Source organism: Manacus candei, unplaced genomic scaffold, assembly GCF_025592945.1.
Source record: "Manacus candei isolate 608988 ecotype Guabito, Panama unplaced genomic scaffold, ASM2559294v1 h1tg000050l, whole genome shotgun sequence".
NCBI lineage: Eukaryota > Metazoa > Chordata > Aves > Passeriformes > Pipridae > Manacus > Manacus candei.
Genome location: NW_026138098.1, coordinates 9,508,958 through 9,534,167, shown reverse-complemented (window position 1 = coordinate 9,534,167; position 25,210 = coordinate 9,508,958). Strand labels below are relative to the sequence as shown.

At 42.8% G+C, this 25,210-nt stretch overlaps 1 protein-coding gene across 25 annotated transcripts in view; it reads left to right on the top strand.

Moving 5' to 3' along the window:
• Window positions 1–13,857: 13,857 nt before the first annotated feature.
• TCF7L2 (transcription factor 7 like 2) overlaps window positions 13,858–25,210 on the top strand; it is a 176,392-nt gene continuing 165,039 nt past the window's right edge. For all 25 annotated transcript variants that reach the window (XM_051799888.1, XM_051799885.1, XM_051799880.1 and 22 more), the window contains exons 1-3: window positions 13,858–14,675; window positions 15,027–15,093; window positions 15,280–15,404. In XM_051799888.1, the coding sequence (XP_051655848.1) occupies window positions 14,487–14,675; window positions 15,027–15,093; window positions 15,280–15,404 (381 nt within the window). In that variant the 5' untranslated portion in view covers window positions 13,858–14,486. The remainder of the gene's footprint in view (window positions 14,676–15,026; window positions 15,094–15,279; window positions 15,405–25,210) is intronic.

Below are 25,210 nucleotides of genomic sequence, written 5' to 3'. Positions count from 1 at the left end.
GTCTGAATGGGCCTCTCAGTGCACCAGTGAGCTCCCAATTGAATTCTGGTTTTAGCAAATACATATTTTCATCTGAAGCCACAGCAAAAATTATTTCATGCTGAAAACAAGCATTCCTGGATCTTATAAACAAACAGTATAAATAAAGAAGCCAGGCCTTCAAGTGTGACTTTGTTCTAGAGAAACATTAAATGCAGTACATCACACACACTCACAGTCACTCTCCCCACCCTCTTCTTAGTTTATATTTTCTTTTATTTGCAGTCTTTTAAAAAATAATTACACAGCTTAGCACAATTTGCCATCAAATTGAAAGGGAAAAAAGTAATCCAACACTTCACTCAGAGGTTGGAAATGCTGCAGACAGAAATTGTTAAATCCTTAACATATCAATCCAGAGTTGTATAATTCACATCCAGAGCTGCTACTAAGTCACGGGGCGGGGGGTGACTTAATATGTTCCCCAAAGTCCATTATGTTATCCATATCCAGGAAGATATCTGTGCCAGAGTTTTCTTGAATCAAAGCAATGTCCACCATTCTTCAACTGTGAGCCTGCTGAGATTCTTTTTTTTTCAGCTTCTGGCAAATAGATATCTGGCTCTAGTACATGCCAGATTGATGCACTTTGTGACTGATCCCTTAATAATATTCAAGTCTCCTAGCCCCAGAACACAAAAGCCCAGCAACTGCACAGATATCTACCTCTGATATTTTTTGCTGATATATAAAAAAAAAATCCTATTATCTCCCTCCCTTTAAATGTGTTCATTCTCTTGTACTAGACCTCACAATTTTAAATATTTTTTTTTTGGCTTTGATGTAGGTCTAGTGACAAACATTTATTTTTAGTTTTAGCAAATGTGAAGAGAGGCTACAAGTGAAAGACAGAGAGAAAGAGAGAGGGAGGAGGAGAAAATATGTGTGAGTTTTACACTTGGGGCCACATTACACCAATGCAATATTTTCTATTACATGTATTCATATTAAGATGCCCTACACGACTTCAGGGCTTCCTCCACCATACACACTCATTACTCTTAAGCCACGCCTGTGTGTTGAGCTGTTTTCTAACTCTGACTAAAAATTCCAAGGATATAATTGTTAAAAAGACTAACAAACACCTATTGCAAATAAAGTGGTTTTTAGAAATCAAGAGCTAAAAGTAAACAGCCCACTGTGGCTTGATTTCTTATGTTTTTGTTGCTACGCTCCTGTGAGACTGAATGAGTAGAACTATTTTATAACACTGTGCTGTGTATAATGCTCCTTAGTTACAATATCATGATATGTTAATACATATCTACCCTTCAGTCTTCAGCAGTTTCTTTCATCTGAACAGATGAGATCTAAGCCACATTTTTTTCAGTCTTTTTTGATTTTTGGATCCCTACAAATTTCCAATCAAAATATGGCCCCCTTTAGAATTTCCATATGTAGAGATTGCTATGTAGCACCTGCAAACCCATTTTCCTTAACCTTTTTTTAGTAAAGGTAGCAGGAGTCTGTAGGTCACAGACTGAAAACATTTGCTAAGACCTCACAAGTTAATTAAACTGCAAACCCCTCACCCATTCAACCAGCAATACCTCCAATTGGCAAAGGTGCCAGCCAAGGGACAGAGAGGATCATTGTCTTCCCAAGAACACCCCCACGGACAGAAACTTCTCCTGGGACACTGAATTTTCAGCTTCACTGTTAACCTCCACTCTTCTTGGGCAGTTGGTAGATCTGTCAGTATGAATAGTGGGCACAGAGATCTGGAGATTTGAAGGTTTCTGGCAAATGTAGCCACTGAGCCTGTTCCTACAGTGTTGTTTCACAAGGAACCTTTTGCTGTGTTTTCAGTATTACCAAGGGTTTTTAAACAGTAATCAGGCTTTTCCCCTTTTCTTTGGATGACATAAAAATCACTGCATTCTAGATGTTGAGGTTTCTTGTGTTTGGGTTTTTTTTGGGGGGGAGGGGATGTTTGTTTTGTTTTGTTTGATTTGGGTTTTTTTTTGTGGTGCTTGTTTGTCATTTGGGAATAAGATTTAAAAATTTTAGTCAAAGCTCTTTCTTTGCTGCTTGTTTGCATTGCTAGTATAGGTCTTATCTTTCACAGCAGACTACACTGCCACTGGAGTGCTAAAAAAAAAAGCAGGACAACCCATTAAGTGAAGATCAGAAGTTGAACAAATTGGGAAGCTACATTTCATGGAACTGCTAAAATCCTCTGGTTTTGCTTATTTGCCCTTAAACTATAACCTTGTGAAATGTGCAGTTGAGATTAAATCATTGTCAAAGTTTCAGCCCCTGTGCCCTTCCATTACAACGTGTGAGAGTTCCCCCTGCGCATTCTGAGATAAGTCTGCACTATTTTTGTTAGAATAGTTCATGCATTCAGAGCGACTTGTTCCAGCGCAGATAAGGCAAGTGGTGCTTTATGATGTACTAGCTGGTCCTGCTGAAGTGTGTGTTACAACAGGCTAAGTATCACTTCCCTGTCTACACTGGCAATTTGGAGCAAATTGGGAGATTCTATTTAAGCTTTTGTAAAAAAAAAAAAAAAAAGAAAAAGAAAAATATTTTACAATCCTCAGATCAAACTTGTACAGATTCCAAGATGAACTCCTGCACAGAGATTTCCAAACTCCCCATAGAAGACCAATGGTAAGTGTGTGGGAGGATGATGGGTCTGAACGTGTTTATTTCCATTTTTTGAGGAATGCAGCTGGTGAGAGTAATATAAAATTAAGAGTAAAAGAAATGCTGAAGGCAGTCAGCAATATGTGTATTTTTTTTCCAATCACTTTTTCCAGTGGCTGTAACTTGCAAGAGGTATAACGTGATCTTAGCTGGAAAAGGATATTTGTGAGTGGGAAAAGGGGTTCACAGTGTAGTCTCTGCAACCATGGCATTAATAACAGCATGGTGAGCAGTGGGCTCGAGCAGTCTCCTCTCTGTGCATCTTCCCTCATGGGTTCACTGCTCCCTGCCACCCACACTGCCCTCTCCCTATGGACCTTTCCTCCAATGGGTGCTAAGTTGGACCTCTCCAATAGTCATTAAGTTGGAGGACATAAATATTGTTTATCTCTCAGTCTTCTGTCGTACTCAGCTGAAGTTAATCTATGGTTACAAATGCTACAGCATGATGAGGTGAACCGCTTTTCTCCAAGAAGCCAAGATAAAAGAGGTGAGATTGTCAGCCAACAAAACTAGGGAAAGTTAAACTTCATATATCTCTCTGATGAAAAACAAGCATAATAAATCTTTTAGAAAGTAAAACAAAACAAGGGCGCTCTGTGTTGTCAAGGGAAGAAAATCCAGAAGGATTTTACAGAAACTTTTAAGAGTTCTGGTCAAAGTTATACTAGAATATCACATATTCTATTGAATTAATGTTGGTGCCAGTTCAAGAGACTGTATCCCAAATGTCACGATCTTGGCATTTCCCTTAAAACCACAGTTCCTAGGCGTCCGTCTCTCGGAGTTTCAGTGTTTTCTTTATTAAAAAATGGAAATGCCTATCCTTTAGGGTCTTTATGGTCAAGATTTCAACTAGGGAATGCAAACAGGAGTGTACTGTAAACTGGCTTAACATTAACACTCCAGACAATAAATTTAGGGTATACAAAGACATTTGCTGTTGCCAGCTAGTAGCTTTTTCCTTCTAGAAAGTATCTTCATTAAAAGTGAAGCTCAGCTCATAGGGATGTAAAGTTTTCGTGTATAGTTATCTGCCAGTCCTTCAGGCAGTGGCTGCAGTCATCAGAGCAAACCAGGTACCGTAGCAAGGTGAGTCATTGCACACTGGAGATGTTTTAGCCAGCTGGGATAAGTCACTGTTTGGGCCTCTTTATTAATTTTGCATGACACTCAGATGGCCAGCTTAAAGACAGGGGAGACAAAATATTCTCTGATGTGTTACTGTTGCAGATAATCGTCAAATTTGTTTTCACTGCCTTATCCTGCAATTTGAAAAACATATGCAGAGCCCTCTGCCTGCGGTGTCCCACAGCTGCCAGGGAGGAGAACCTGAAGGCATGAGGACCTGTTCTGTTACGGACCACAGAATTGCAGGAAAACAAGCAAAAGCTACTGATGATGAAAAGGCAATACAGGATGATTCTCTTTTATAGTATTATTTGGTTAGAACAAGAAGAAGACAAGTTTGAAAAAGACATGTGGTGCTTTATTTTCCTTTCTTTTTTTTCCCCCCAGAGAGAGTAATGAACAACTGCTGGAACAAAATTTGCCTACAGTGGAAGCGGGATTCTGACTTGAAATCTTTAAAACCAGGTCAGATGTCTTTCTAAATGAAATATTGTAGTTCAGCAAGAAATGGCAGACTCGTGGCAGGAACCACTTGTTGAAATTCAATGACCTCTGTAATATAGGACCTCAGAGCTGAAGATCATAATAATCTCCTAAAAATCCTACTTTTATTTATTTGTATTAAAGTAGTGCTTAGATTCAAATTACATCTGCTTGCAGAAAAAACCCAACATATTCATAAAAATTTTGTTGTGTTAAATCAAAACTAACATTGCTATATTCTGCTAAACATTGTAAATACACTTAGCAAAAATAGGCAGTCATTGCCAAAAGAGCATGTAATACCCATTTTCTAATATAAACAATTAGTTTTGTGCACAGAAAGAACCTCATGGATTTTGGTAACAAATTCATGCACACGTGACCAAATTGGTGCAACAGGATTTCTGGGCATGTTAAGTACCTGATGTGAAATAGAAACTCCCTGCATGTCCTAAGGTGGCTATAGATGGTCATTGACAACAGTACTTATTTGTCCAGAAAAGAACATCTTGAAGTCTGATTCTGCAAGTTTTTGATTATTCTCCCAAAGAGAGCTGTGGTAGTTCACCACTTTTCAGGTTTGAAATCAGGAGGAAGGAAGGAATTTCATATTCCTACAAGTAGGTAACTGCTGCCTTACCAACTTTCCTGTAATTGTCTCATACTGCAACAGCGAATGTTTCAGTCGTAAATCATTTAGCTCTAGTGCCAGAGGAAAGTATGCAAAACGGGCTGCATGTGCTATTTTAGCTATGTTCTCCACTCCTGCCTGGACATAGATTGCTTTAGGTCAGAGGGACAAAGAGAACTAGCCTGAGGATGTGTATATCGATGACACTGTGCACAGTTCTCCAGATCCTCTGTATACAGACTTCTTCAGTCTAGGCCACCAAAGGAACCTAGAGACCAGTGTTATTCTGATTTATGTCATCTCTGCTTTCTTCTGCATCCCTTTTTGGCAAAATCACTGCTTCAGCTCCCTGCCTTTTAGAAGAAAGCTAAGCTAAGCAAGGCAAAGAAAAAAGATAGTGCCTCAGGCGAGCAGTGGTGGTGCCAATTCTACCACAGTGCCTTGAATGCCAGATTATGTCTTCCCACGGATGTAGAAGATGTCCTAAGGGTGCTGTTGCCCAAAGAATTACAGTGGTTCTTGTACAGCCATGATATGTTGTAAAAAGGGTGAATGGAGCAGGTGAATGGACCTGTACTTCAGGTAAAATAGCAGACAAAACACACTGAGTTTCTTCTTGTGAATGCAGGACCCAATCTTGCCCTTTGTGTCTCCCAGATTAGAAAGAACAGTCTCCAGTGGAGTTTTACATCTACCAAATGCCTTGAAATCCTTACAAGGTGCATTTGAAATGTACATTTGAGAGGGGTGCTGATCACAATCTTTTGATTTGAAATTGCAACGTCCTTTCTGATCAAGGCCAGGAACTCTCACCTGCAAAACAGAACTCTGTAGGATTAGAGTCCTTGAAAGGAGATAATGGATCCAGAGAGCCAAGGTAGAAATGCAGGAGAGCAGCTCCCTGGTTTCCCTTTTGCAGATGCATGCTTTCTGAAGGAGAAAGTGAGTCAAGAAAGACAGTCTTGAAGACCCAGGACGGAAATGTCCTGAGACCTATTGCCTCTTCTCTTCCCAGTCTAGTAGACGGAGGATGGTTGGAATTACTTCTGTAGATTATCCCCCTATATAATCCTCCCAAAATGGTTGCAGTTCCATCTCTTCTGTTTCATTTCCTAGGGATCCTGCATTGAGTAAGGACAAGATGCTCAGACACCAGCTACACTGGAACTAACTGCAAAACTTCAGGCTGCACTAAGTTTCCCAGAAAAGACCCTGTTCCAAGGGCCTGACAACTGCACATCTCCAGAGACACTATCTAGAGGCGCCAGCAGTAGACAGAGCCTCTGATGCAATAAATCTTGGGAGCCCTCCTGAGACACAGGCAAAGCACTTGATGTTGTTGATATCCTGATTGTTTTGGATAGCTCATTGTCACCTAATTGTACTGTAGGAAGGTCTGTCCATTCCCTCTTGTCTGCTTATTTATGCCCTCAGGCTATGTAAAGGCTGCATGTTGCCTGAAACAACAGCCAACCACAAAGTCTCCAGTGCCACTCTTTTGGTATGCGCTAGCTCAGATTCCTTGATGCAAGAAAAACCTCTGTCTGTTGATAAATGGCAGCATATTTTACAAAGAGAGTGAGACTGCTCTGCTCCTTCAGCAGGGCTCTGCCTATCTCTTTGGCTGACTTGAAACTGCTTGATGTAGTTAGGAGGCCTTTGCCAATTGAGAAGGGGGGAAAAAAAGACACATACACTTCAGGAGCTAAGGGAAGAAAAGGAAAGGCCAAAACAACCTTTAAAGCAGAATTATTATTCAGAAAATTATTTGCTAGGAAATAGTAAAATACAGTAAATGTCTCTATTATAAATGGCCTGGTCAAGCTATGAAAATACTCTCAAGGCGAAGTTAAGAAGGATTTTCCTGAGAATCCTTTTACTTTGTTTATGCTTGAATAGATCAGCTATTAATTAATATGATTGTTAATCTTGAAGTGTCAGGAACTGGTTTGCACATGCAGTGGCAAAGAGGTGGCTCTGCGCAAAATACTAGTAACAACTGCTTCCATGGAGAAAAAACCCATATGTTCCCCTAGATTTCTGCCTTTGGTGGCTCCTGGGAAGAGTACACTTCTTGTGGACATGTGGCTGCCAGCCTGCAGACCTGGCTGGGGTTTGGGCTGGGTGTTTAACTCTGGCTTTGCAGGAAACACAGTACTCATTCACTTCCTAGCCTAAATTAAAACTTCCTGTCTTAGTCCAAAATGACGTCCTCTTGGTCAGCCTCCCCTGTCACCCTTACTGACTGCATTATGGTGATGGCCATACGTTGCTCTGAAGATCTGAGGTATTTGGGACAGAAAGACATGGTGCAAGAGACAGTGGTACACTGAAAAGCACGAAACTTAACTGGACTGATTTGGAGAAAAACTGAAGCAGGAAGGAATGCACTGACTTGCTTGTGGTTTGAGGATAGGTCAGCTGTGACATGGTGGGATCAATTCTATGATTACAAGTCTGTGATGGAAAGATACAGCCTCTTTAGGAAAGACAGGAAGGCAAGAAAAGCTCCTTCTATACAAAGGAGCAGCAGGAAAGAGGAAATGGGCTGTTGGGAGCTTGTGGATCAAGATTAGAGGACAAGCCAGTAAGGTAATACTGTGATGAATTTGTTACAGATCATCTGATTAGGGTGACAAAGTCAATCATGTCTTTAAACAATTAGAAGTCTCCAGATAACAGTCCACAGGGCTGTTGGGAGAATTTAACCTCCCTGACTTCAGCTGTAAGGACAAGACCATGGGGCACAACAGGTTTAGAAAGTCTCTGGACTTTGTTGAGGAAAACTTCTAAACACAGCTAGTGTATGGCCAAAGGGTGGATGATGGTCTCATGGATCTGCTTCTCACAAACAAGGAAGCATTGGGCAGGAATATGATAATCAAGAGCAGCCTTGGCTGTAGTGACTACAAGGAACTGTGAGCCTGACAGGAGTGAAGAAAACAAGCAGTGGAGCACAAACCTGAGGCTTCAGGAGAGGAGACTTTAGCATCTGAGTTAGAACGTTACAGTCTGAATAGGTAGACAACTAAATGCATAAAAGACTGTTTAGATGACCAAACTCAAATGACAGTGGTAATGGTCTGACCCCCTGGTTGTTAGTGGCAAGAGCAGTACTAAAGGGCCCTATCCTAGGACCTCTTTGACATTTGTATCAATCACCTGGAGGAGGTCTCATCACATTTGCAGATGACATCAAATTGGACAGTCCAGTTAACCTGCTGTAGGGCAGGGTTGCCATCCGGTGGGACCTAGAGGGGCTGGAGAAATGGGCCAATAGGAACGTTATGAAATTCAAAAAGAATAAATGCAAAGTCCTAACTCCTAGTTGTCTCATCTCTGTCCTTAGAGGCTTTTGAAATCTGACTGGACAACCCCCTAAACAAATGGGTCTAAATTCAGAGCTAAAACTTGTTTTGAGCAGGAGGCTTGACTGAAGGTGTCTTCACGTCCCTTCCAACATGAGCAGTTCTGTGATTGCTTGGTATGATCAAATAATCCCACGTTGTTAAACTTGATTGTTTTAAGAAGTTACTACCCCTCTGCTGACTATTGCCATCCATCAGCCAGAACCCCTACAGCTGGAACGCAGCTGGCGCATGTTCATGTTCACAGACCATTGCAAAACTAATCCCTTTTACCTCATATTGCAACAGACTACAAATGCATACGCAGCTAATTACTGTGTGTCAGTTGAAAGGGCAGTCATTTCTGGCCGAGGGCATGCTTGTGCCTTACAGCTTGCTGGGTTTGTTGCCTACTGCCATCTGCTTTCAGCCAGGGTTCACCTACAAGATCATCCTCAGTGACACTATTGGTGCAAGCCAAATTATTACCATTTTATTACCTGTACCACCATATCATCCACAAACTCTGTTTAGGGACCAATATCCCAGCAAAAGCACTGAGCAAAGGAAGGCCCTTGCTCCAAAGCGCTCACTGCCCATGTAGGTGCCAGAGCCCAGGGAACCAGCCAGGCAGTGGTCTGCAATCTCAACCAGTGACTTCCGTGCTCCAGGTCCTTAAATGCCATGTGGTATTTCTTAGATAGGTGAACATACTGCATCTGGCTAGTGCTTGATGTTTGCCTGTGACCATATATATATAGACGCATACACTCAGCTCCTTCCCTGTGAAATGAGAGTGTTTTGCAATGGACTACTGCTTTGGTTGGTTTGGAAAACAGAGACATATAAATATAAATCTGAGGTGATTAGTTTAAAAGTGTCTATTTACAACTAACCATGGCTAAACTTGCTGGTTCCACTTATTTGTTTGTGTTTGGATTATTAGATCCAGTTTGAGGCAATGGCCAGCTATATAGGTGCACATATACCTCCGCTGCACAAATAAATCAAACTAAAGCAGCTCAGTTCTTGTAGACTGACATTAGGATAAGTATATCTTAAGAAAGTTCTTATTCAGACTTGGCTTCAGGCAATAAAACGTCATAGATGTATAACTCTAGTGAGTGAAATTTCTAGGGAGCAAATTAGGCTAAAAACATCTTCTAGAGACAGCTAGAAAGGAATCAGACACCTCCTGAAAATAAGGCAAGTCATGCAGTAAATGTTTCATTTATTGGATTTCTTCCATTACTATTAGGGTTAAAAGATGTGTTGTCAATAAAAATGGTATATTTATGGAGGGCTCTGAATTTCAGAAGCCTATTTCTTGTCATTCACTCCTATAGTGCTTGATATCACCTCATGATAAAGTGTGAATAATCTCTGCATGAATGCATATTTCTACCCATTAACGATTTTATTATTTGACAGAATTATCTCTAACAAAAGCAAGAGGTAAAGCTGTGGTTTAGGTGCTAAAAGGGAGGTATGTTCCTACTGAGCCATAGCCATGACTTGGGAAGCAGAGCATGGATTGAGAGACATCAGGCTGCGTTAAAAGATTGAAAAACAATGAATACAGTTTTTTGGTGCCCAATTTTCCAATGTTTCTCCATCAAGTGCAAATAGAAAGCCCATCTTATTGCTCAAATAACACACTGTGACCTGGTCAGTATGTGCAAAATCTAAAGCCACAAAGAAATCTAGCAGTAGCATCACGATTTGGTTGTTTGTTGATATTTTCTCATTTGATAGCTTTCTTGAAGCTATGTGCTTGTTTCCGTCAATGCAAGTGACTGCAGACAGGAGCCACGGTTTCTGTGTTTTCATGCTGTCATCTTGTCTGCCCTAGAAAAAATTTCCCCTCTGCTAATTCTGGAAGAGCCAGTACTGGTAAGACACTGGGCAGATGTGTTTGCTTCAAGTTATTGGATCCTTTTCAATATTGATTTTTTTTTTTTTTGACATTCAGAGCAGATTTAATGATCCAAGATTATTTGTAAACATACGGACTCCTTTGAGCTGTAGACTCAAATCCCAGCCTGGTCAACCAAAGTCCTTTTATCTTTTCAAAATAAATAATTTGAATTTTACACATTGAAACCTACATTGGGACCTTTTGGAGAAGCCCATGAAAACAGATGACTCACCCCAAATATGTAAACATTACCCAGGAGATCCAGCTGGCAGTTAGCAGGCCATATTTCTCTGATAGAGACTTGGGCCTCTGGTGAGACATTAAAGATTCCAAAACATTTTTTGTGAAACAATAAATCTCCTTGGCTGCCTCAGTCAACCTCTTCCCTCTTCAGTTCATGGCAACGTGAACTGGCAGGTGAACCTGACTTTTCACTGTTCTTGTTCATGAGACGGCAAGATTCTTGGGAGCAAAATGTTGGGCTGAAGTGTAAAATGGTGACACCATTGTCAGTAATCAAACCCCATCGCTCAGCATTTGGTATATTGTACCAAGTTGTCAGAGTTGCAAAACCCTGGAGAAGGGCACTTCATCTGTGCTAGAGGTCAGCTTTGGCAAGAAAGCCAACATCTCTTGAACTTGGAGCACCTGGCTTTGTCTTGCTGGCTGTTACTTAAAATCAGGTATTCAAACAATAAATTAGTTTCCATGTCATGGATTAGTTTGCCCTTTTTTTTTCTTTTTAATATTTTGTTTCTTTCATTGTTACACACTATACTTTTTTAATTCAAAGTATCACCTGAGAACATACTACTCAACAGATGCTATTGACCCCGGAGAGCTCTCATTTCCCCCATCATGAAACAAGACCTGTTACATAACGGGCAGTGATACAAATCAGGTGCATAAATTATCCAAAGTGACTTGTACTACCTAATTAAACCCTATTGGTTTAGTAATCATCAGCAATCCTTGGACTTCACAACCACTCTAAGCTTCAGTTTGAAAACAAACCTCTGGAAGTTTCCAAAAGCAAGAACTTGATGTTGCCATGAAAACTAGAAAGCAGTTTCCCGGCCCTTCATGGGGCTTTTCTGAGTCCACTGCAGTGGCAAAACTCCAGGGGTGAAAACGTGCCCAGGAAACACCTTCCACAGCTCTGGGCTTTCCAGAGCCATCTTCTATACCCAGGACCACCACGTGGCACTGAGAAAAACAACGCCAAGCTCCTTTCTACCAATATTTACTCATGTGAGTAACATTACTTGCATGAGTAGTTCAGGTGTGTCATCACCCTCACGAATAGTCTGTCAGTGATGGTACTTGAACGTATGACACTCTACAGAATCAGGACTACCTTCTGCAACCAGGTTTGGGCAACAACTGGGTCTGTCTTGTCTTGCACGTCAGCTTTTGATAATGCTTACTAAGTAGTTAGCAACTACAACAGGACTGAAGCAAAAGCGTGCTTGTTTAAGAAAAAATTCATAGCAGGTTGTGAAAAAGTCTTCGAAAAACAAAACAAAACTGTGCAACTGTTTTTGTTCATTTGGGTCAAATTATAACACATGGCCCTGCAAAGTAAATAGGAGTCTGTCACATTTGTATTTCTAATCTCATATTGTTCTGGGATATAAAGGCATTTTAAAAATCAAAAAGCAAACAAAAATGGAGAATATTTGTTAAGATGTCACTCTGCAAGGCACTAGTTTGCAAAGACAGTAAGTGCATAATCAGAGGCAAATGGGGAGTGTGCATGCCCACAGACAGTTATTTAGTAAAATCTCTGAAAGTAAAAAGCAAGTTAGTCAAAAGACCAGTGGAAAAAGAAACTGTTCAATGCATTTGTACATTGAGTTAACAGTGAAGTATTTCATTAGTCATGTTTTTACTTGGTGTCTTAAAATAATCCCTTTTCTGTCTCCATATTCCCACTTAGACATTGTTCACAGACTTATTTATTTATGAAGTCTGAAGGTTAGTCCCTACCTGCTGAGACTAATTAGCCCTGTTCTTTGTGTCCTATGCAATCCTGTCTGATTAAATGTACACATTTGTTTTACTTCTTTTCATGCTTCCTTTCACTCTACTTCTGCTTTACTGATTAATATTAAAGTTGTAAGTTGCAGTGATTTTTTTATTTCTATTTTGTCTGCATCTTTCCCTTTAGTATGCAAATTTCTATGTGAACTTTTTAATGCCTGAGAATTCGTGTTAGCCTTGTCGATCTCTGTATTATTATTTTTATTATTCTTTTTATACAAGACAGTTTAGCTGAACCCCCCAAACTCTCTAAATATTGCATGACAAATTGGCTTTGTTTTGGAAACCCTATGTGCTGAATGACCCTTAGCATGAGCAGCAGGTTAGATTTCTGGAGGAATGTTTGGATTATTTAGTACAGCCTGTCCCTTGCTTTCAAACACCATTTCCATTAGGCAATTTACTAATTCCCATTGAAATTACTGTCTTCCCCACCCCCCCAGTCCCCCTCCCCTCCTTTTGTTCCTTGCCCATGTTAAAGTTTCCAATTGACTCGTCCATTGTTACAATTTGTCACTGCTGGAAGATCAATTTGTTTCCCCCTTCCCCCTCGCCACATTAGATTCGGGGGAACGGATGCCATTTCTTGCATCCGCATGACTCTGCTCCCCATTTTGTTGCCGTGCAGGCAGAGCCCGGCCGGTGACTTTCGCAGCCCCGGAGCGGACCGGGCACCCCCCGCACCCCGCGGGGACCCGCGCCCGGACCCCCCCCCCCCCCGCGGGGACCAGCCGCTTTCACTTTGATTCCCCCCAGCAGCGTGATGTTTACGCCACCACAACTTTTCACTTCTGAAGTCTGGGAGTCCTTGATTCTCCGTCCTGCCATGCTAATTAACTTCTTAGCAGTCACATTCCTTTCCTTCTTTTTTTTTTTTTTTTTTTTACATCAAGGACCAGAAAACATTATGCTTTACTATAAGATAATTTGGAAATATCTGATCTTCAGCGAGTGATCTCGCACATTTTCATCCTGCGTGTTATAACCATAATAAATGCAAGGAGCAAGTGCTGCTGGAAAAAAAAAAAAAGGCTTTTACTATATTCTAGTGTTTATTATGATTGGAGTTTCTCACCTCCAACGAGTAGCATGAAAAATGTTAACGGTTTGAAAAAAACACCCACCCCACCACCCTACCGTCACATGTACCCAAATAATAAGGGCACACACACATCCTTCAGGAGAACCCGGGCTTCGGGGGAATGATATGTTTATTAATGCCCAGAATATAAAAGTTGGCGCTCCCGGAGCGCGGAGACAGGGACACCCGTTCGGGTGCTTTTCCCCTCGCTCCCCCCGTCCCGGAGTTCTGGGCTACAGCGCACCAATTTTTAAAAAAAAAAAAAATTTTCCTTTTTTTTTTTTTTTTTTCCACCCTCCACCCCTTTTGCGTCCCGGCCCCCCCAGCGGCGCCCCCGCCCCCGTGGCCCTCCCCTCGCGTTCCCGCTCCCATGCCAAAAAGGATCATTGTTAGTTTCCTACTTCCCCCACCCTCCTCCTCCTCCCCCTCCCGCGCCCCAGACCTGTTTATTTATGCAGACGTCACCGGGGAGCCCCCGCCCCCTCCTGCATCTCATTAAGTGCCTGGTGTGTTTCTCGCTCCCTGTCAATAATCCCGGATCCCAGACTTCTCCGTTCCTCCGGATTTCGATCCCCCTTTTTCTATCTGTCAATCAGCGCCGCCTTTGAACTGAAAAGCTCTCAGTCCAACTTCAACTCACTCAAACCCGAGCGGCACAGGCTCCCCATATCCGCGGCGACTGCCCCCCCGTCACAGCTGACTTCTGGGCTTGGTTTGTTGCATTATTTTTTTTTTTACCCCCCTGCAGCCCCCCCTCCCCACGGTTTATATATTTTTTATTATTATTAATTTTTCCGCGAGTGCGTGCGCGGGTGTGCGTGTGCGCGCAGCGCACGCCGAGCAGCTCCCGGGAAGAAAGAAAGAGAAAATCCCGAAGAAGGAAAGGAAGAAGCCTAAAGTCACTGGTGCAAAGGAGCAAAGAAGAGACATTTCCCTCCCCTCCTCCTCCCTCTTTTCCCCTCCCCAGGAGGAAAGAGAAGGGGAAAAAAAGAAACTTTCACCTTGGACTCTTCTTTTTTTGGTGCAAACTTTCCCCCCCCCCCCCCCTCTTCTTTTTCCTTTTTTCCCCCCCATTCCCCTCCTTTTTTTTTTTTTTCTTCTTTTGTTTTTCCCCTTCCCCTTTTTGCAAAATTGCTGCTGGTGGGGTGAGGCAGGAGGAAAATGCCGCAGCTGAACGGCGGTGGAGGGGACGACCTGGGCGCCAACGATGAACTGATCTCTTTCAAAGACGAAGGGGAGCAGGAGGAGAAGATCTCCGAGAACTCCTCGGCGGAGAGGGATTTAGCTGATGTCAAGTCGTCTCTCGTCAATGAATCAGAAACGAATCAAAACAGCTCCTCAGACTCGGAGGTACGGGGGAAGCCCCCCGCGGGGCCGTTTCGGGGCGGCGGGCGGTCGGGCGGGGGCCGCGCTGCCCGCCCGGGGCCGCGCCGGGGCCGGGGCCGGGGGCGCCGCGACGGGTCCTGCTCCCGCCGGCGACCAACTTTTCTCCGCGGCACCAACTTGTAACGATGCCTTCTGTTTTGTTCTGTTTGTTTCTCTCCTTCCACCTTCGCCCCGCACCTTTTCCCTTCTCCTTCGCTTTTCATTCCTCCTCTCCTCCCTTCTCCCCCCCCTACCCCCTCCCCCCCAAAAACATCCTCGCTACCCCAACCACCTTGTTCCCCAACTGCCCCACGCCGACCCCCGGCTCGCTCCCAGGCGGAGCGGCGGCCCCCGCCTCGGTCCGAAACTTTCAGAGATAAATCCCGGGAAAGTTTAGAGGAAGGTGAGTACGCGGGCCCGGCCGGCACCGCCGCCCGCCCGCCCCGCCGCCCCGCCGCCCCTCCGCCGGGCGCCCGGCTCCCCTTTTGGGGACACTTGCTAAAAAAAGTTTTCCTTCCCTCCCTCCCTTCTTTTCCCCCTGTTGCCCCCTTCCTTCCCCGCTCCCGCTCGTGTCTCCCCGCCATGTTAGCTGCGAAGAGGCAAGATGGAGGGTTGTTTAAGGGCCCACCATACCCGGGTTATCCCTTTATAATGATCCCCGACCTCAGCAGCCCGTATCTGCCCAATGGATCGCTCTCTCCGACGGCGAGAACGGTAAGTGCCTTTTTTTTCCCCCTTCTTTCCTTTCCCTCCCTCCCCCCCCACCCCAGTCCTTCCCCTGGCTCCCGCCGCCGCGCTCCCGGTGCCCCGCTCGTCCCGGCCCTGCCCGCCGCCCCCTCCCCCGCGCCGCAAACTTTCCAAACTCCGCGGGCCGCGGCGGGAGGGGGTTTGTTTACAACTTCGCCATCTCCTTTTTTTTTTTTTTTTTCCTTTCCTTCCCCCCCCTCCTTATTTTTTCTTTTTGTTTGGTTTTTTTTTTTACTTTCAGTTTTGTGGGCAGATTTCTGGAGCCCTCGCAACCTCCCCCTGCGGGGGGTGGGGAGGGAAAAGAAAAGCAAACAAATTCCAAACAACACCTCAGAACAAAACTGGGAACAAATTCAAAAAAAACCCAAGGAGTTGCCTTTTTTCTTTTTCCCCCTCCCCCTTTTCCCTTCTCTCCCATCCTTGGGGAAGGGGGGTTATTTTCTCCCAGCCGAGCCTGCGATCCGCTCCTCCAAACTCCTCGTTTTCCATGGTGATCCGTCGCCTCCTGCCCTCCTCCGTGGCGGCTGGGCCGGCTCCCCCTCCCCTTTCCTCCCCCTTAACCCTCTCCTGCCCTCGCCCGCCCCGGCCTGCAGGAGCGGCGATTTCATTGTGCCCCTTCGGGCCGCGGGTGCCGCGAGTTGAGCCGGGCTCAGCCCGGTCCGGCTGCCCCGATCCGCGCCCCGCGGCGTGCGGGGGCCGAGCGCGGCTGCCCTGCCCGGCGGGCCGGGGCTGTGCCGCGGGGAGCGGCCCCGGGGCGGGGGGAGCCGGGCTCAGGGCACAGGGCTGAGTCCGGAAACAACTCGCCTCGCTTGGCTCTGACAACAACAACAGCGGCGCAAAAAATAATCAGACAAGTCGAGCAAAATTCCTCTTGGAAGTATGCTGGCAGGAAAACAGTTTGCTGAAAGCGTCCGGTTTTTTGTTGGTGGTTTTTTGCCTCTTTTTTTTTTTTTTTTTCCTGCTCCTTAAGTCGGGGTTCAGTGGCAGGGATGCAGGTCTGCGTGTGCCTGCAGCTAGAGCGAGGTTTAGCCCAGATCCCAGGAAACTTTGGGGTGTGCTGGTAGGTTTGCAGTCCCAGCTATTTTCTCGCTCGTAGTGTCACCCACGATGTGCTCTGCTCTGACATCAGATTTCTTAAGTGTCACCTTTTCTTTCCTCTTAAAAGAGTTTTAAAAAAATTTCATTTTAAACGGTCAAATCTACTGGAACTTCCAGACATCACTTACTCCTACCGATGGCTTTAGCATTGCTATTTTGTTTCTTCTTGGTGTTTCTGAATCTGAAGCGTCACCACATCACCGTGTGTGTTTATACACTTTTTTTTTTCCTTGTGGTAACACGAGATAGCGATTTACAATAATAGATCTACTGTTGGGTAGATGTTGAAGCCGTACTAATGACTTAGGGCTTGGACAACTTCAGTGTATCAGATCTACAAGTGTTTTAAAGCATTAAAATATTAAACATCGGGTCAGTTTTGTTTTCACTTAGTAAAACGTCAGTAGACACAGATTAGTAAATGCAGAGTGACAGGGAGGTTGTGAGGAAGGTTTTCTGACATTGCATATATTTAGGGCTGTGGTACAGTTTTGTTTTGGAAGCTTGTGAGGCTCTTTTTGCGAGGAGGTGATTTCTGGGACAGTAGCAGAGAGGTGACTGCAGTTTGCAATTGTAATGATGGGGAGGGGAATTCAGGGGCTGAATGCATTATATTTTTTTCTTTTGAATACAGTCACCCACATGTGTAGGGATGGTGGTGATAAATTCCGAATTCCATAAGTACCGGAGTCCGGATAGCAAAACAATCTTTGTTACAGATCACTTTATTATGAATTGTGAAGCTTTGTGTTCCTTTTTTTTCCTCCTTTTTACCTTCAGTGCGTTCCACTGTTCCAAGTGTACATTAATAGGAAGCACACCTCTGCTGCCTTTTTCTTAAAGCATTTTTCTTACAACAACTACAGTTCTTTTTTTTTCTCATTACCTTTATTACAAATCCTTTTTAGCTTAGCATGTGGAGATAGGATCCTTCAGCAGTTAGCTCTCCTGGAGTATTCTTCCTCCCCTTGCTCCCCCACAGCTAGAAAAGGCCTCCGTAGGAATGTTGGGTTTGTGTGAATTAAAGGTGCTGTACAAAAGCTTACAGGTTGGTTTATTGTTGGTATAGCAGGTGGCCTGCTTGTGTTATCAGATGAATTCTGAAAGGATATTTCCACACTCAATAGGCAGTTTTCTTATTTCCACATCCAGGCTCCAGCAACCTTCTCCTATCTTCTTAACCTTATTCTTTCACATTCCGTATGCTTGTTTGTTTGCCTGCCACTTAATTATAGCCAGGAAAAATTAAAGTTGTTTATTTAGGCCTGAGAGCAGAATATTATAAAGATTCAGCGGGATAGCTGTTGTCTGTCACACACTATTTTTAGGTGGATTCTAGTTCTCTGCTGTACCAGCTTTCAATTCCAGATGAACTAGATCTTTCTGTCTCCTGTTTGATTTTATTTTATTTTTAAATACAGGGTGGAAAGGTATAGATGATTCTGCATAATTACAAATTTTATTTTTATTTATGTAGTTTTTCCTGGAGCCATATTTGTTGAGTGTCAGAGCATGCAAGGTAAAGAGGTGATGCAGATATGTAGCAAAATTGGTTTTTTTCCCCTTTTGCTGTTGTAGAATCTTAAAAGTCAGTGGGTGTGGTTTTTTTGTTGTGTTTTTTTTTTTCCTGGATTTTTGTTATTTTTGTTTTATTTGGGATTATTGTGTTTTGTAAATGTACCTGTAATTGTCTGTTCAAGAGCAAACTTGTGGGCAGCATTTTCTCCTTTACTGCTTTAGGAATGTGAAGAATTATGAAGTATCATAAAATCTGCTTATGATGAATAATCTATTATCTCAAGGATAATGCTTTAAATACTGCAAACTATTTCTCAAGCTTGATAGGAATCATTTTATTTTTAAAAGTCAGAGATTTTTTGCATATTTATCTTGCTATTGATAGAATACTGTGGCTTGCTTATAAGAATAGATGTGTATTAAGTAGAGGTCTTGTCAAATAGTAATGAAGTGACGCATCTGAGAGCGCCAGTTCCATCCCTGCACTTGCAGAGGCAGTGGGGTAGCTGCCTGTTAGGGATAATAAAGGAGACTGTTTTCCTTTCAGAGTTGGAAAATGAATAAGTGGTGTACTTAATTCTTAGCCTAAATTTGGAGCTCGGTTAATGCTTTCGGTGAGCAAATAGATGTGTCGTGATTTAAGAAAACCCTTCTGACAGATGCTCTTATTTTTAATAGTGTTGTTGCATCTTCCTTTCTCCTAAATTGTTGCTGGCTGAGACTGAAGGAGTAAGCTTGTGTTTGGTCCTGAAGTTTGAGAGTTGGGAATAGCTGTGGTTAAGAACAGCCCCCTTGCCTCGATTTTTATGTTTAGAAAGAAACATTTTTTCTTTAATTGGCTCGAAAAATTGGTGTTTTCCTTTATCAAACAACATAATCCTTCCTAATACAAAAGCTGTAGACCCTGGGGTGTGAAGGGTTAATGGTGGTCCTTTCTTTTCCTCTCTCCAATTGTTTTGACAACACTTTTCAAAGTGTGACATTCCAAGCCCTTGCAATACAATGTAATATTACTGTAATTACACAGGTCATTACATTTTAAATAGAGAACAATAAAATGCTTATCGCCCTGAAAAAGAACAGGTGTTCTTGCCCTTCTTTGGTATTTATGCTAATTGTTTTTCATCTCCTTCAGAAATATTTATGGCTGGAGTGTTAAGGTTTCAGTCTCGATGTGACAATATTAATTCTTTACTAATCTTTATGGTTGAGGTTTAATGTCTGCAGTATGGATTATAGTATTAACGTCCACCAACTAGTTTAATAATGTAGATACAACTTAATATGTCAGCACTTTGGTACTTTATGATACAGAACTATTCAGTGGAGAGTGAATTATTTGCTTTGTTAAAAAAAAAAAGAAAGAGTGGACATGCTTTTAATAAAGTTTCTGGACTTGTGTAAAAACAAGCTGTTAAATAAGAACTGATGATCCTGTGGTGTAAATCAAATGGAACCTCCATAAAGAAACTTTCCTCGTGCTTAATTAGGTAGATTGCTGAATCACTCTGCTATAGCATTAGCATAGCTGGTATACAGTGGCAAACAGACCGTGTTTTTAACTTACTTTCAGTAAAGAAGCTGATTTATTTTTAATTTTACCCTGTTTTCTGTCTCTTTTTTTTCTTCCCTCCCCCCCAAGATTTTGTTCTGGAGCAAATGCTGCATTGCTTACTTCATCAATTTCTCTTTAGGGGGCTATGAAAATTAGTTAGAGAAAAGTTTCGTGTTTCTGGGACCTTGCAAAACAATATAATGCAGTACTGTTACTTGAGTGTACAGGATAATTGCAGGACTGCACTTCATTAAAAATAATATTTGCTTTGGAAATCGAACAATTTTAATAGGTGCACCAGTGGCTGATCTGTACTGAAAAAAAATACAGTAAGTGCCTTTCCAGGTTTTTTGAATGCATTCATACAAGGACTGAGGATGTTGAGTGGGGTGGGGTGGTTTGTTTTTTCCCTTCTTCCCCTTCGTTTTTTGTTCAAGCAAATATGTGCTGATTTGTCAGCTGAAGATGGAGGAGGGGGGGGGAAGGAGCATGTTGTAGCTTTCATTGGCGCTTGTAAACCAGAATGTAGGTAAAAATGTTTTAAATTTGTCAAGACTTTCATGACTGGGCCCCAAAATCAGATAAAAAATGTGGTGTAGAGAAAAAGGACAGCTGCAGATTTTTAGTGTGGACGTGTGTTTCTGTACCATGACTAAAAACTCCGAGGACCTTTTCCCAGCTGTCTGGGAGTTATGTGGAAGTTGGATTATTGGCAGTTAAGCATGAGACAACCTGGATTTAGCAAATGCTCTCCTACACAGGAAGCAGATGACATTATCCTGGGGGAAGGGAGGAGATCCTTCTCCAGGCATAGCCCCGGGGGAGACGCCTGCTCCCCCCAGCCTCAAAGCAGCCAAAAATGAGGGCTGGTGATAGGCACATAGAAATGCAACAGCGGTCAGGTTGTCAGTTTGGGTTTTTTTCAGGGTTTTTTGGTGAAACCAGACACTTGCCTTGCATATTGGGGCTGTTGTGAGAAATTTTGCTTTGGAGGGAGTTGTGAGGTTTTGGGGGAAGTCTAGAGCTGCGTTCCCCTGGTGTCTCCTCAGTCCCATGTCCTGGCAAATATGTAAGTAAGCCTTAAAACTTTGACTTCTAATTGGGCACATTTGTGAAGGAAATGGTTAATTTTACAACCAAAGGCAAACTTGCACCTCGACAGGTCTGCTGAAAGAAATGTGCCACAGTCGTTTGCTGGCAAGCACCGCAGGGTCATAAATCCACGGGGTTTATTTACAGCCTATAACACTTATGAATGTTAAGATATTTGACGCCACGCTGGCCTTATAATATCCAAGGTCCACAGACACTGGCAGTGGCTCAAATTTCTTTCACTAATTATAAGCAATGAGAGATGAAGTGTGGTGCTGGGGGTGTGTGGGGGAGATATGGAAATCCTTTCTCTCCCCACCTAAAAGTAAAGAATATTTCTGCTCCTCCTCCCAACTGCTGTTTTATGTTTGTGTTTTTTTTTTTTTTTTTTTTACGATGCTCCAAAGTTTATAATTAACACTTGCGATGCTGTAGAGGCTGGGCAGTGGGTGATGCAGCCAGGCTGAAGGAGGGAAGTTTAGCACAGCTCGTGTCCTTTGCGGAGGTCTCAGCAGTAATATTGTGCAGTATTTCCTAGATACCGACACAAGCAAACATTTAAAGACAGATGACACCTGGAAATGTCCTTTAATTTGCTGACATGCCACTGAGCTGGGGAGGGAAGACAAAATTACATCAGGTTTTATGCAAAAGATGGATGCTTGGAAATACATGCATTAGACTGGTTTGTGTATGAAACAGGGCCTCTTAAAAAGCAGCAAAAACCTACGTTAAGGAAAAATATGCGTTGAATGAATGGAGATGTTGAGGTTAAAGGCAGTTTTTAGGGGAGAAGCCCTGTGTCCTGCTGGAAGGAACAATGTGAGATCAACGTGTAGGTCAGTGTGGAGGGGAGCAGAGGGGATGTTCGGAGGGTGGTGTTTTGGGAGGGGTTAACTGGGGGGGAGACACAGAGAGAGTGGGTGCCACTGGAGAGTAATTGGAGGACAAAGGAGGGATGTTGGAGCATGAGGAGAAATTGTAGAAACTTGGGGGGGCAGGGGGAAAGCGCCAGTATTTGAACGGATGGTTGGAGGGGAAGCTTGGGATCTGGGGATTGGCTCTTAAGTGTCAGGAAAGTCTGGGGCCCGAGAAACTGTGCTTTGCTCAGCAAAACTCGTTGTTCTCGGCTCACTCCCCATTACACATGCTTTGCTAAAGTGGACCGTCAGATTTGAAGTGCTGCTGTCTTGTCTGTGCTGGGGGTGTGTGTGTTTTAACAAGATAATATGATTACTTAAATATGCCTAGGTATTACTTTTAGCTTTTTCTTCAGCAGCTGATTTCAGGTTCCCTCTAGGTTACTGCTGTGCTTGGAGACTAATTTAAGAAAAAAGCAGGGTTATGTGTGTGGTGGAAAGCTGCACTGCTTTGGCCATATGTTTTTCTTCTACAAGTCATGTAAAACCTGACTTTTTTAAAAAAAGAGGGGGCTGTCAATTCAGCTCTTCCACAAATAGCTGTACAGTTTTGTTGAAGGTTTTATGCATTTCCCTAATCAATGGAGCGCTGTGACTTATTAGCCCCCAGGGACAGATCTGAATCCCCCAGTGCAGCGCTGCAAAGCTGGTGTGGTATTGTACCTTTTTAACAGGTTATCAACAAGGATGTTCCTCCCGTTCCCGAGATGCTTCCCACCCCCTCCAGCATCTCCCCTCCTCTCTGATTCTTTCCGGCAAAATCTGTTCAGACTCATGCCTTTGTTTTAGGTTGGCTAAACCCTCGACCCTTATTCTTTGTGGGGTCACGCTCAGGCAACTGGGCAGTGCTGAATGAGTTAAGTCGCTGGCTGAAGTTTGACTTCATGCAACTAAATTTGAGGCCTGGTAGGCATTAGCAGGGCACAGCACATTTACAGAGCTTAATTAGTACGCGCTGTAATTGTTCATGGTCTGCCAGAAGGAGTAATGTTCAGGAAAAGTGGAGTCGTTCTTCTGCAGTCTTCAGTTTTAAAACGATAAATCACTTGCATATTTGTGCAGTGATTCAAATGGAGCTGAGACCTCTCCATCTCAACATGTGGTAAATTGTAAAGTCAATGAATTGCAGATGTAGGGTACAGCAGATTCTCTAAGAAAATGCGGAATGAATGGGAACGGGGGATGCTATAAATACGTACTGAGAAGATAGCTGGATTTCTGCTTGCTGTGCCAATTATGATAAACTGAAGATATTAGCAGTTTTGTTCTAAACGTATTTATTTTAAATTTCTTCAAACTAAATATAGGGGTACCATGTTACTTCACTTGGTGAGATTTTATTAATGCTCCAGAACAATGGGTTTCATATGGAAATGCGCGCGATAGCCATGTTAATATAAATTAATTCATCATGACTAATATTGTAGCTGTTACTGGAGGAGTTTATAGTGATGGGACACTTTAAAGTGTGGCTGCAGCAACTTACAAGCAATTTTGTGGTAGAGGATGCCTTTATATCCTAGTTGAGGGAGGTACTGGGAATGTTATGTATCTCACCATAGCATTTTGTATCTGCCCGTAATTCCTTCCAGCTTCAGAGAGACTTTTTGGGTGCATTAATCCGACAGCCTAGAGCCTATTTTAAAAAAGCAAAACACAAACAAAACTGCTATACAGATTGACATCGTAAATGCTGCGTATTGTTGTTGTTTTTTTTTTTTCTTTTTTTGAATGTGGAGAATGTGTGTCACTCTTACTGCTGTGAAATCTTGTCTTCCTTGGGCTTGGTCCAAGATCCATTGAAGTCAGTGGAAAAAAGGCTTCTATTAATAACGAAGGGCTTTGCATCAGGCCCCGTGTGTCTTGAACCAATGGCCAAGTTCTTCAACAGTGGATAAAGGTATTGAGAAAGCCAAACTCAATTAAATGTGGTATTGATATGTTGCTTCTTCATAGCTGTTCGCTCTTGGGAGGGGAGGAAAAAGGTTATGTTTCCAATGGTACGTTCTTGAACGAGCTCCTGCTTCTGCAGTATCTGACTTTCTCACAGAAGTGTGGAGCATCTTGGCAGGGTCAGGGTTTGGTCTGAGGCTGTGTTGCATGTCAATACCGCTTTTCTAATATGAGTAGGTGGATTTGTATGGAAGTTGTAAAAGTTAATGACTGTTCTCTGACTCATAAGCTGCTGGCTTCAGCAAGGAAGAAATGATGACAGGAAAATGATAGAAATTATAGGAGCCAAGTAGGCTTTGAGTGGAGAATGGATTTGTGTTGTTTGAAATGCTTGTGCTGCTTGCTGAAGGAAGTGTGAGGAAGGAGAAGATGGGAGGGCAGTTTGTTTCTGGGGTCAGATGTTCCTTCAGGTATTCAGGTGGGGAGTGAGGCTGAATTCAGGACGGACTCCTATGTTGAAGGTCCTATAACCATTTTGTTAGTCCTTCTGACACAGTTAGTCTTGCTTAACTGTTCTCCCCTCTTGGCAGAACAGGTTTTAATGCCCTAGGCTCTGTGGGAAATATGATTGCATGCCTAATGGCTACCAAGTATGAATGAAATGTGCTTGACCAGCATCTATCTCACAGCTTTGTATGTCCTTCCAGACTATCTGTGGTGTGAAAGATGCTAGTATACAACAAAATCATTCTTTGCTTTTTAATTCACTAGTGGTGGTGATGGAGCCGAGACACCAGAAAAAAGTCCAAAAGGAAGATGTGGAAATAGATGTAGAAATAGAAAATGCCAGACTGAAAATACTGCAAAAGAACTTTCTGGGGAATATGAAGATATGGATGTTGATACAATAGAAACAAATAGTCCTATTTTAAGAAAGGGAAAAATAGAGCAAGAAGAGGTGGGGGCGTACCTCTTCCACTAGAGTCAGTGGCTCCTTAAATCATGATCTGGAAAAGTTTGAGGCTATAGGCTTTTCTGTTCTGGAGACCAGCCACTACGCTGATTTCTGTTTTTAACTGATGCAAGTATTCAGTGAAGGTCCTCTTGGAACTGCTTTAAACCCCAGCCTGAATAATTTTAACTTCGTTAAATGAGTGAACTGGTTTGGGAGCATACACAGTAAGAGGTTTGCATTGGTTTAATTAGATTTAAGAGATTTATACAACAAGGACCACTACTCTGACATAGGCAAGGTCTGGAAGTCGGCATATAGATGCTGCATTGATCTACACCCAGGCTGAACAGACTGCTATTGAAACTGCTTTATTATAAATGTTTGCCAATATTAAAGAATCCGGGGGAAGGTATGACCTTGAATGAACACATCGGAAGAATAAGATGGCAGTCAGTGTTTCTACCTTTGTTTTCTCTGGGACACTGACAAGAAGGTTTTCTCCCTTTGAAAGGAGTTACAGATTATAGTTGTCTGGAAGTTAAGTTCTTTGAGATTTTTATTCTTATAACCCAATGTCTCAGTTTACTTCAATCCCTCATACATTTTCCTGTGGGATTTTTCTTATTTCTTAAACTACACGATAAAATGTAGATTAAAACATGTCTGTGACAATTAAAAAAAAAAGATACTTACAGGAGCTAGTCACAAACATAACTACTGCATTGGTCAGAAAACCGCTGTG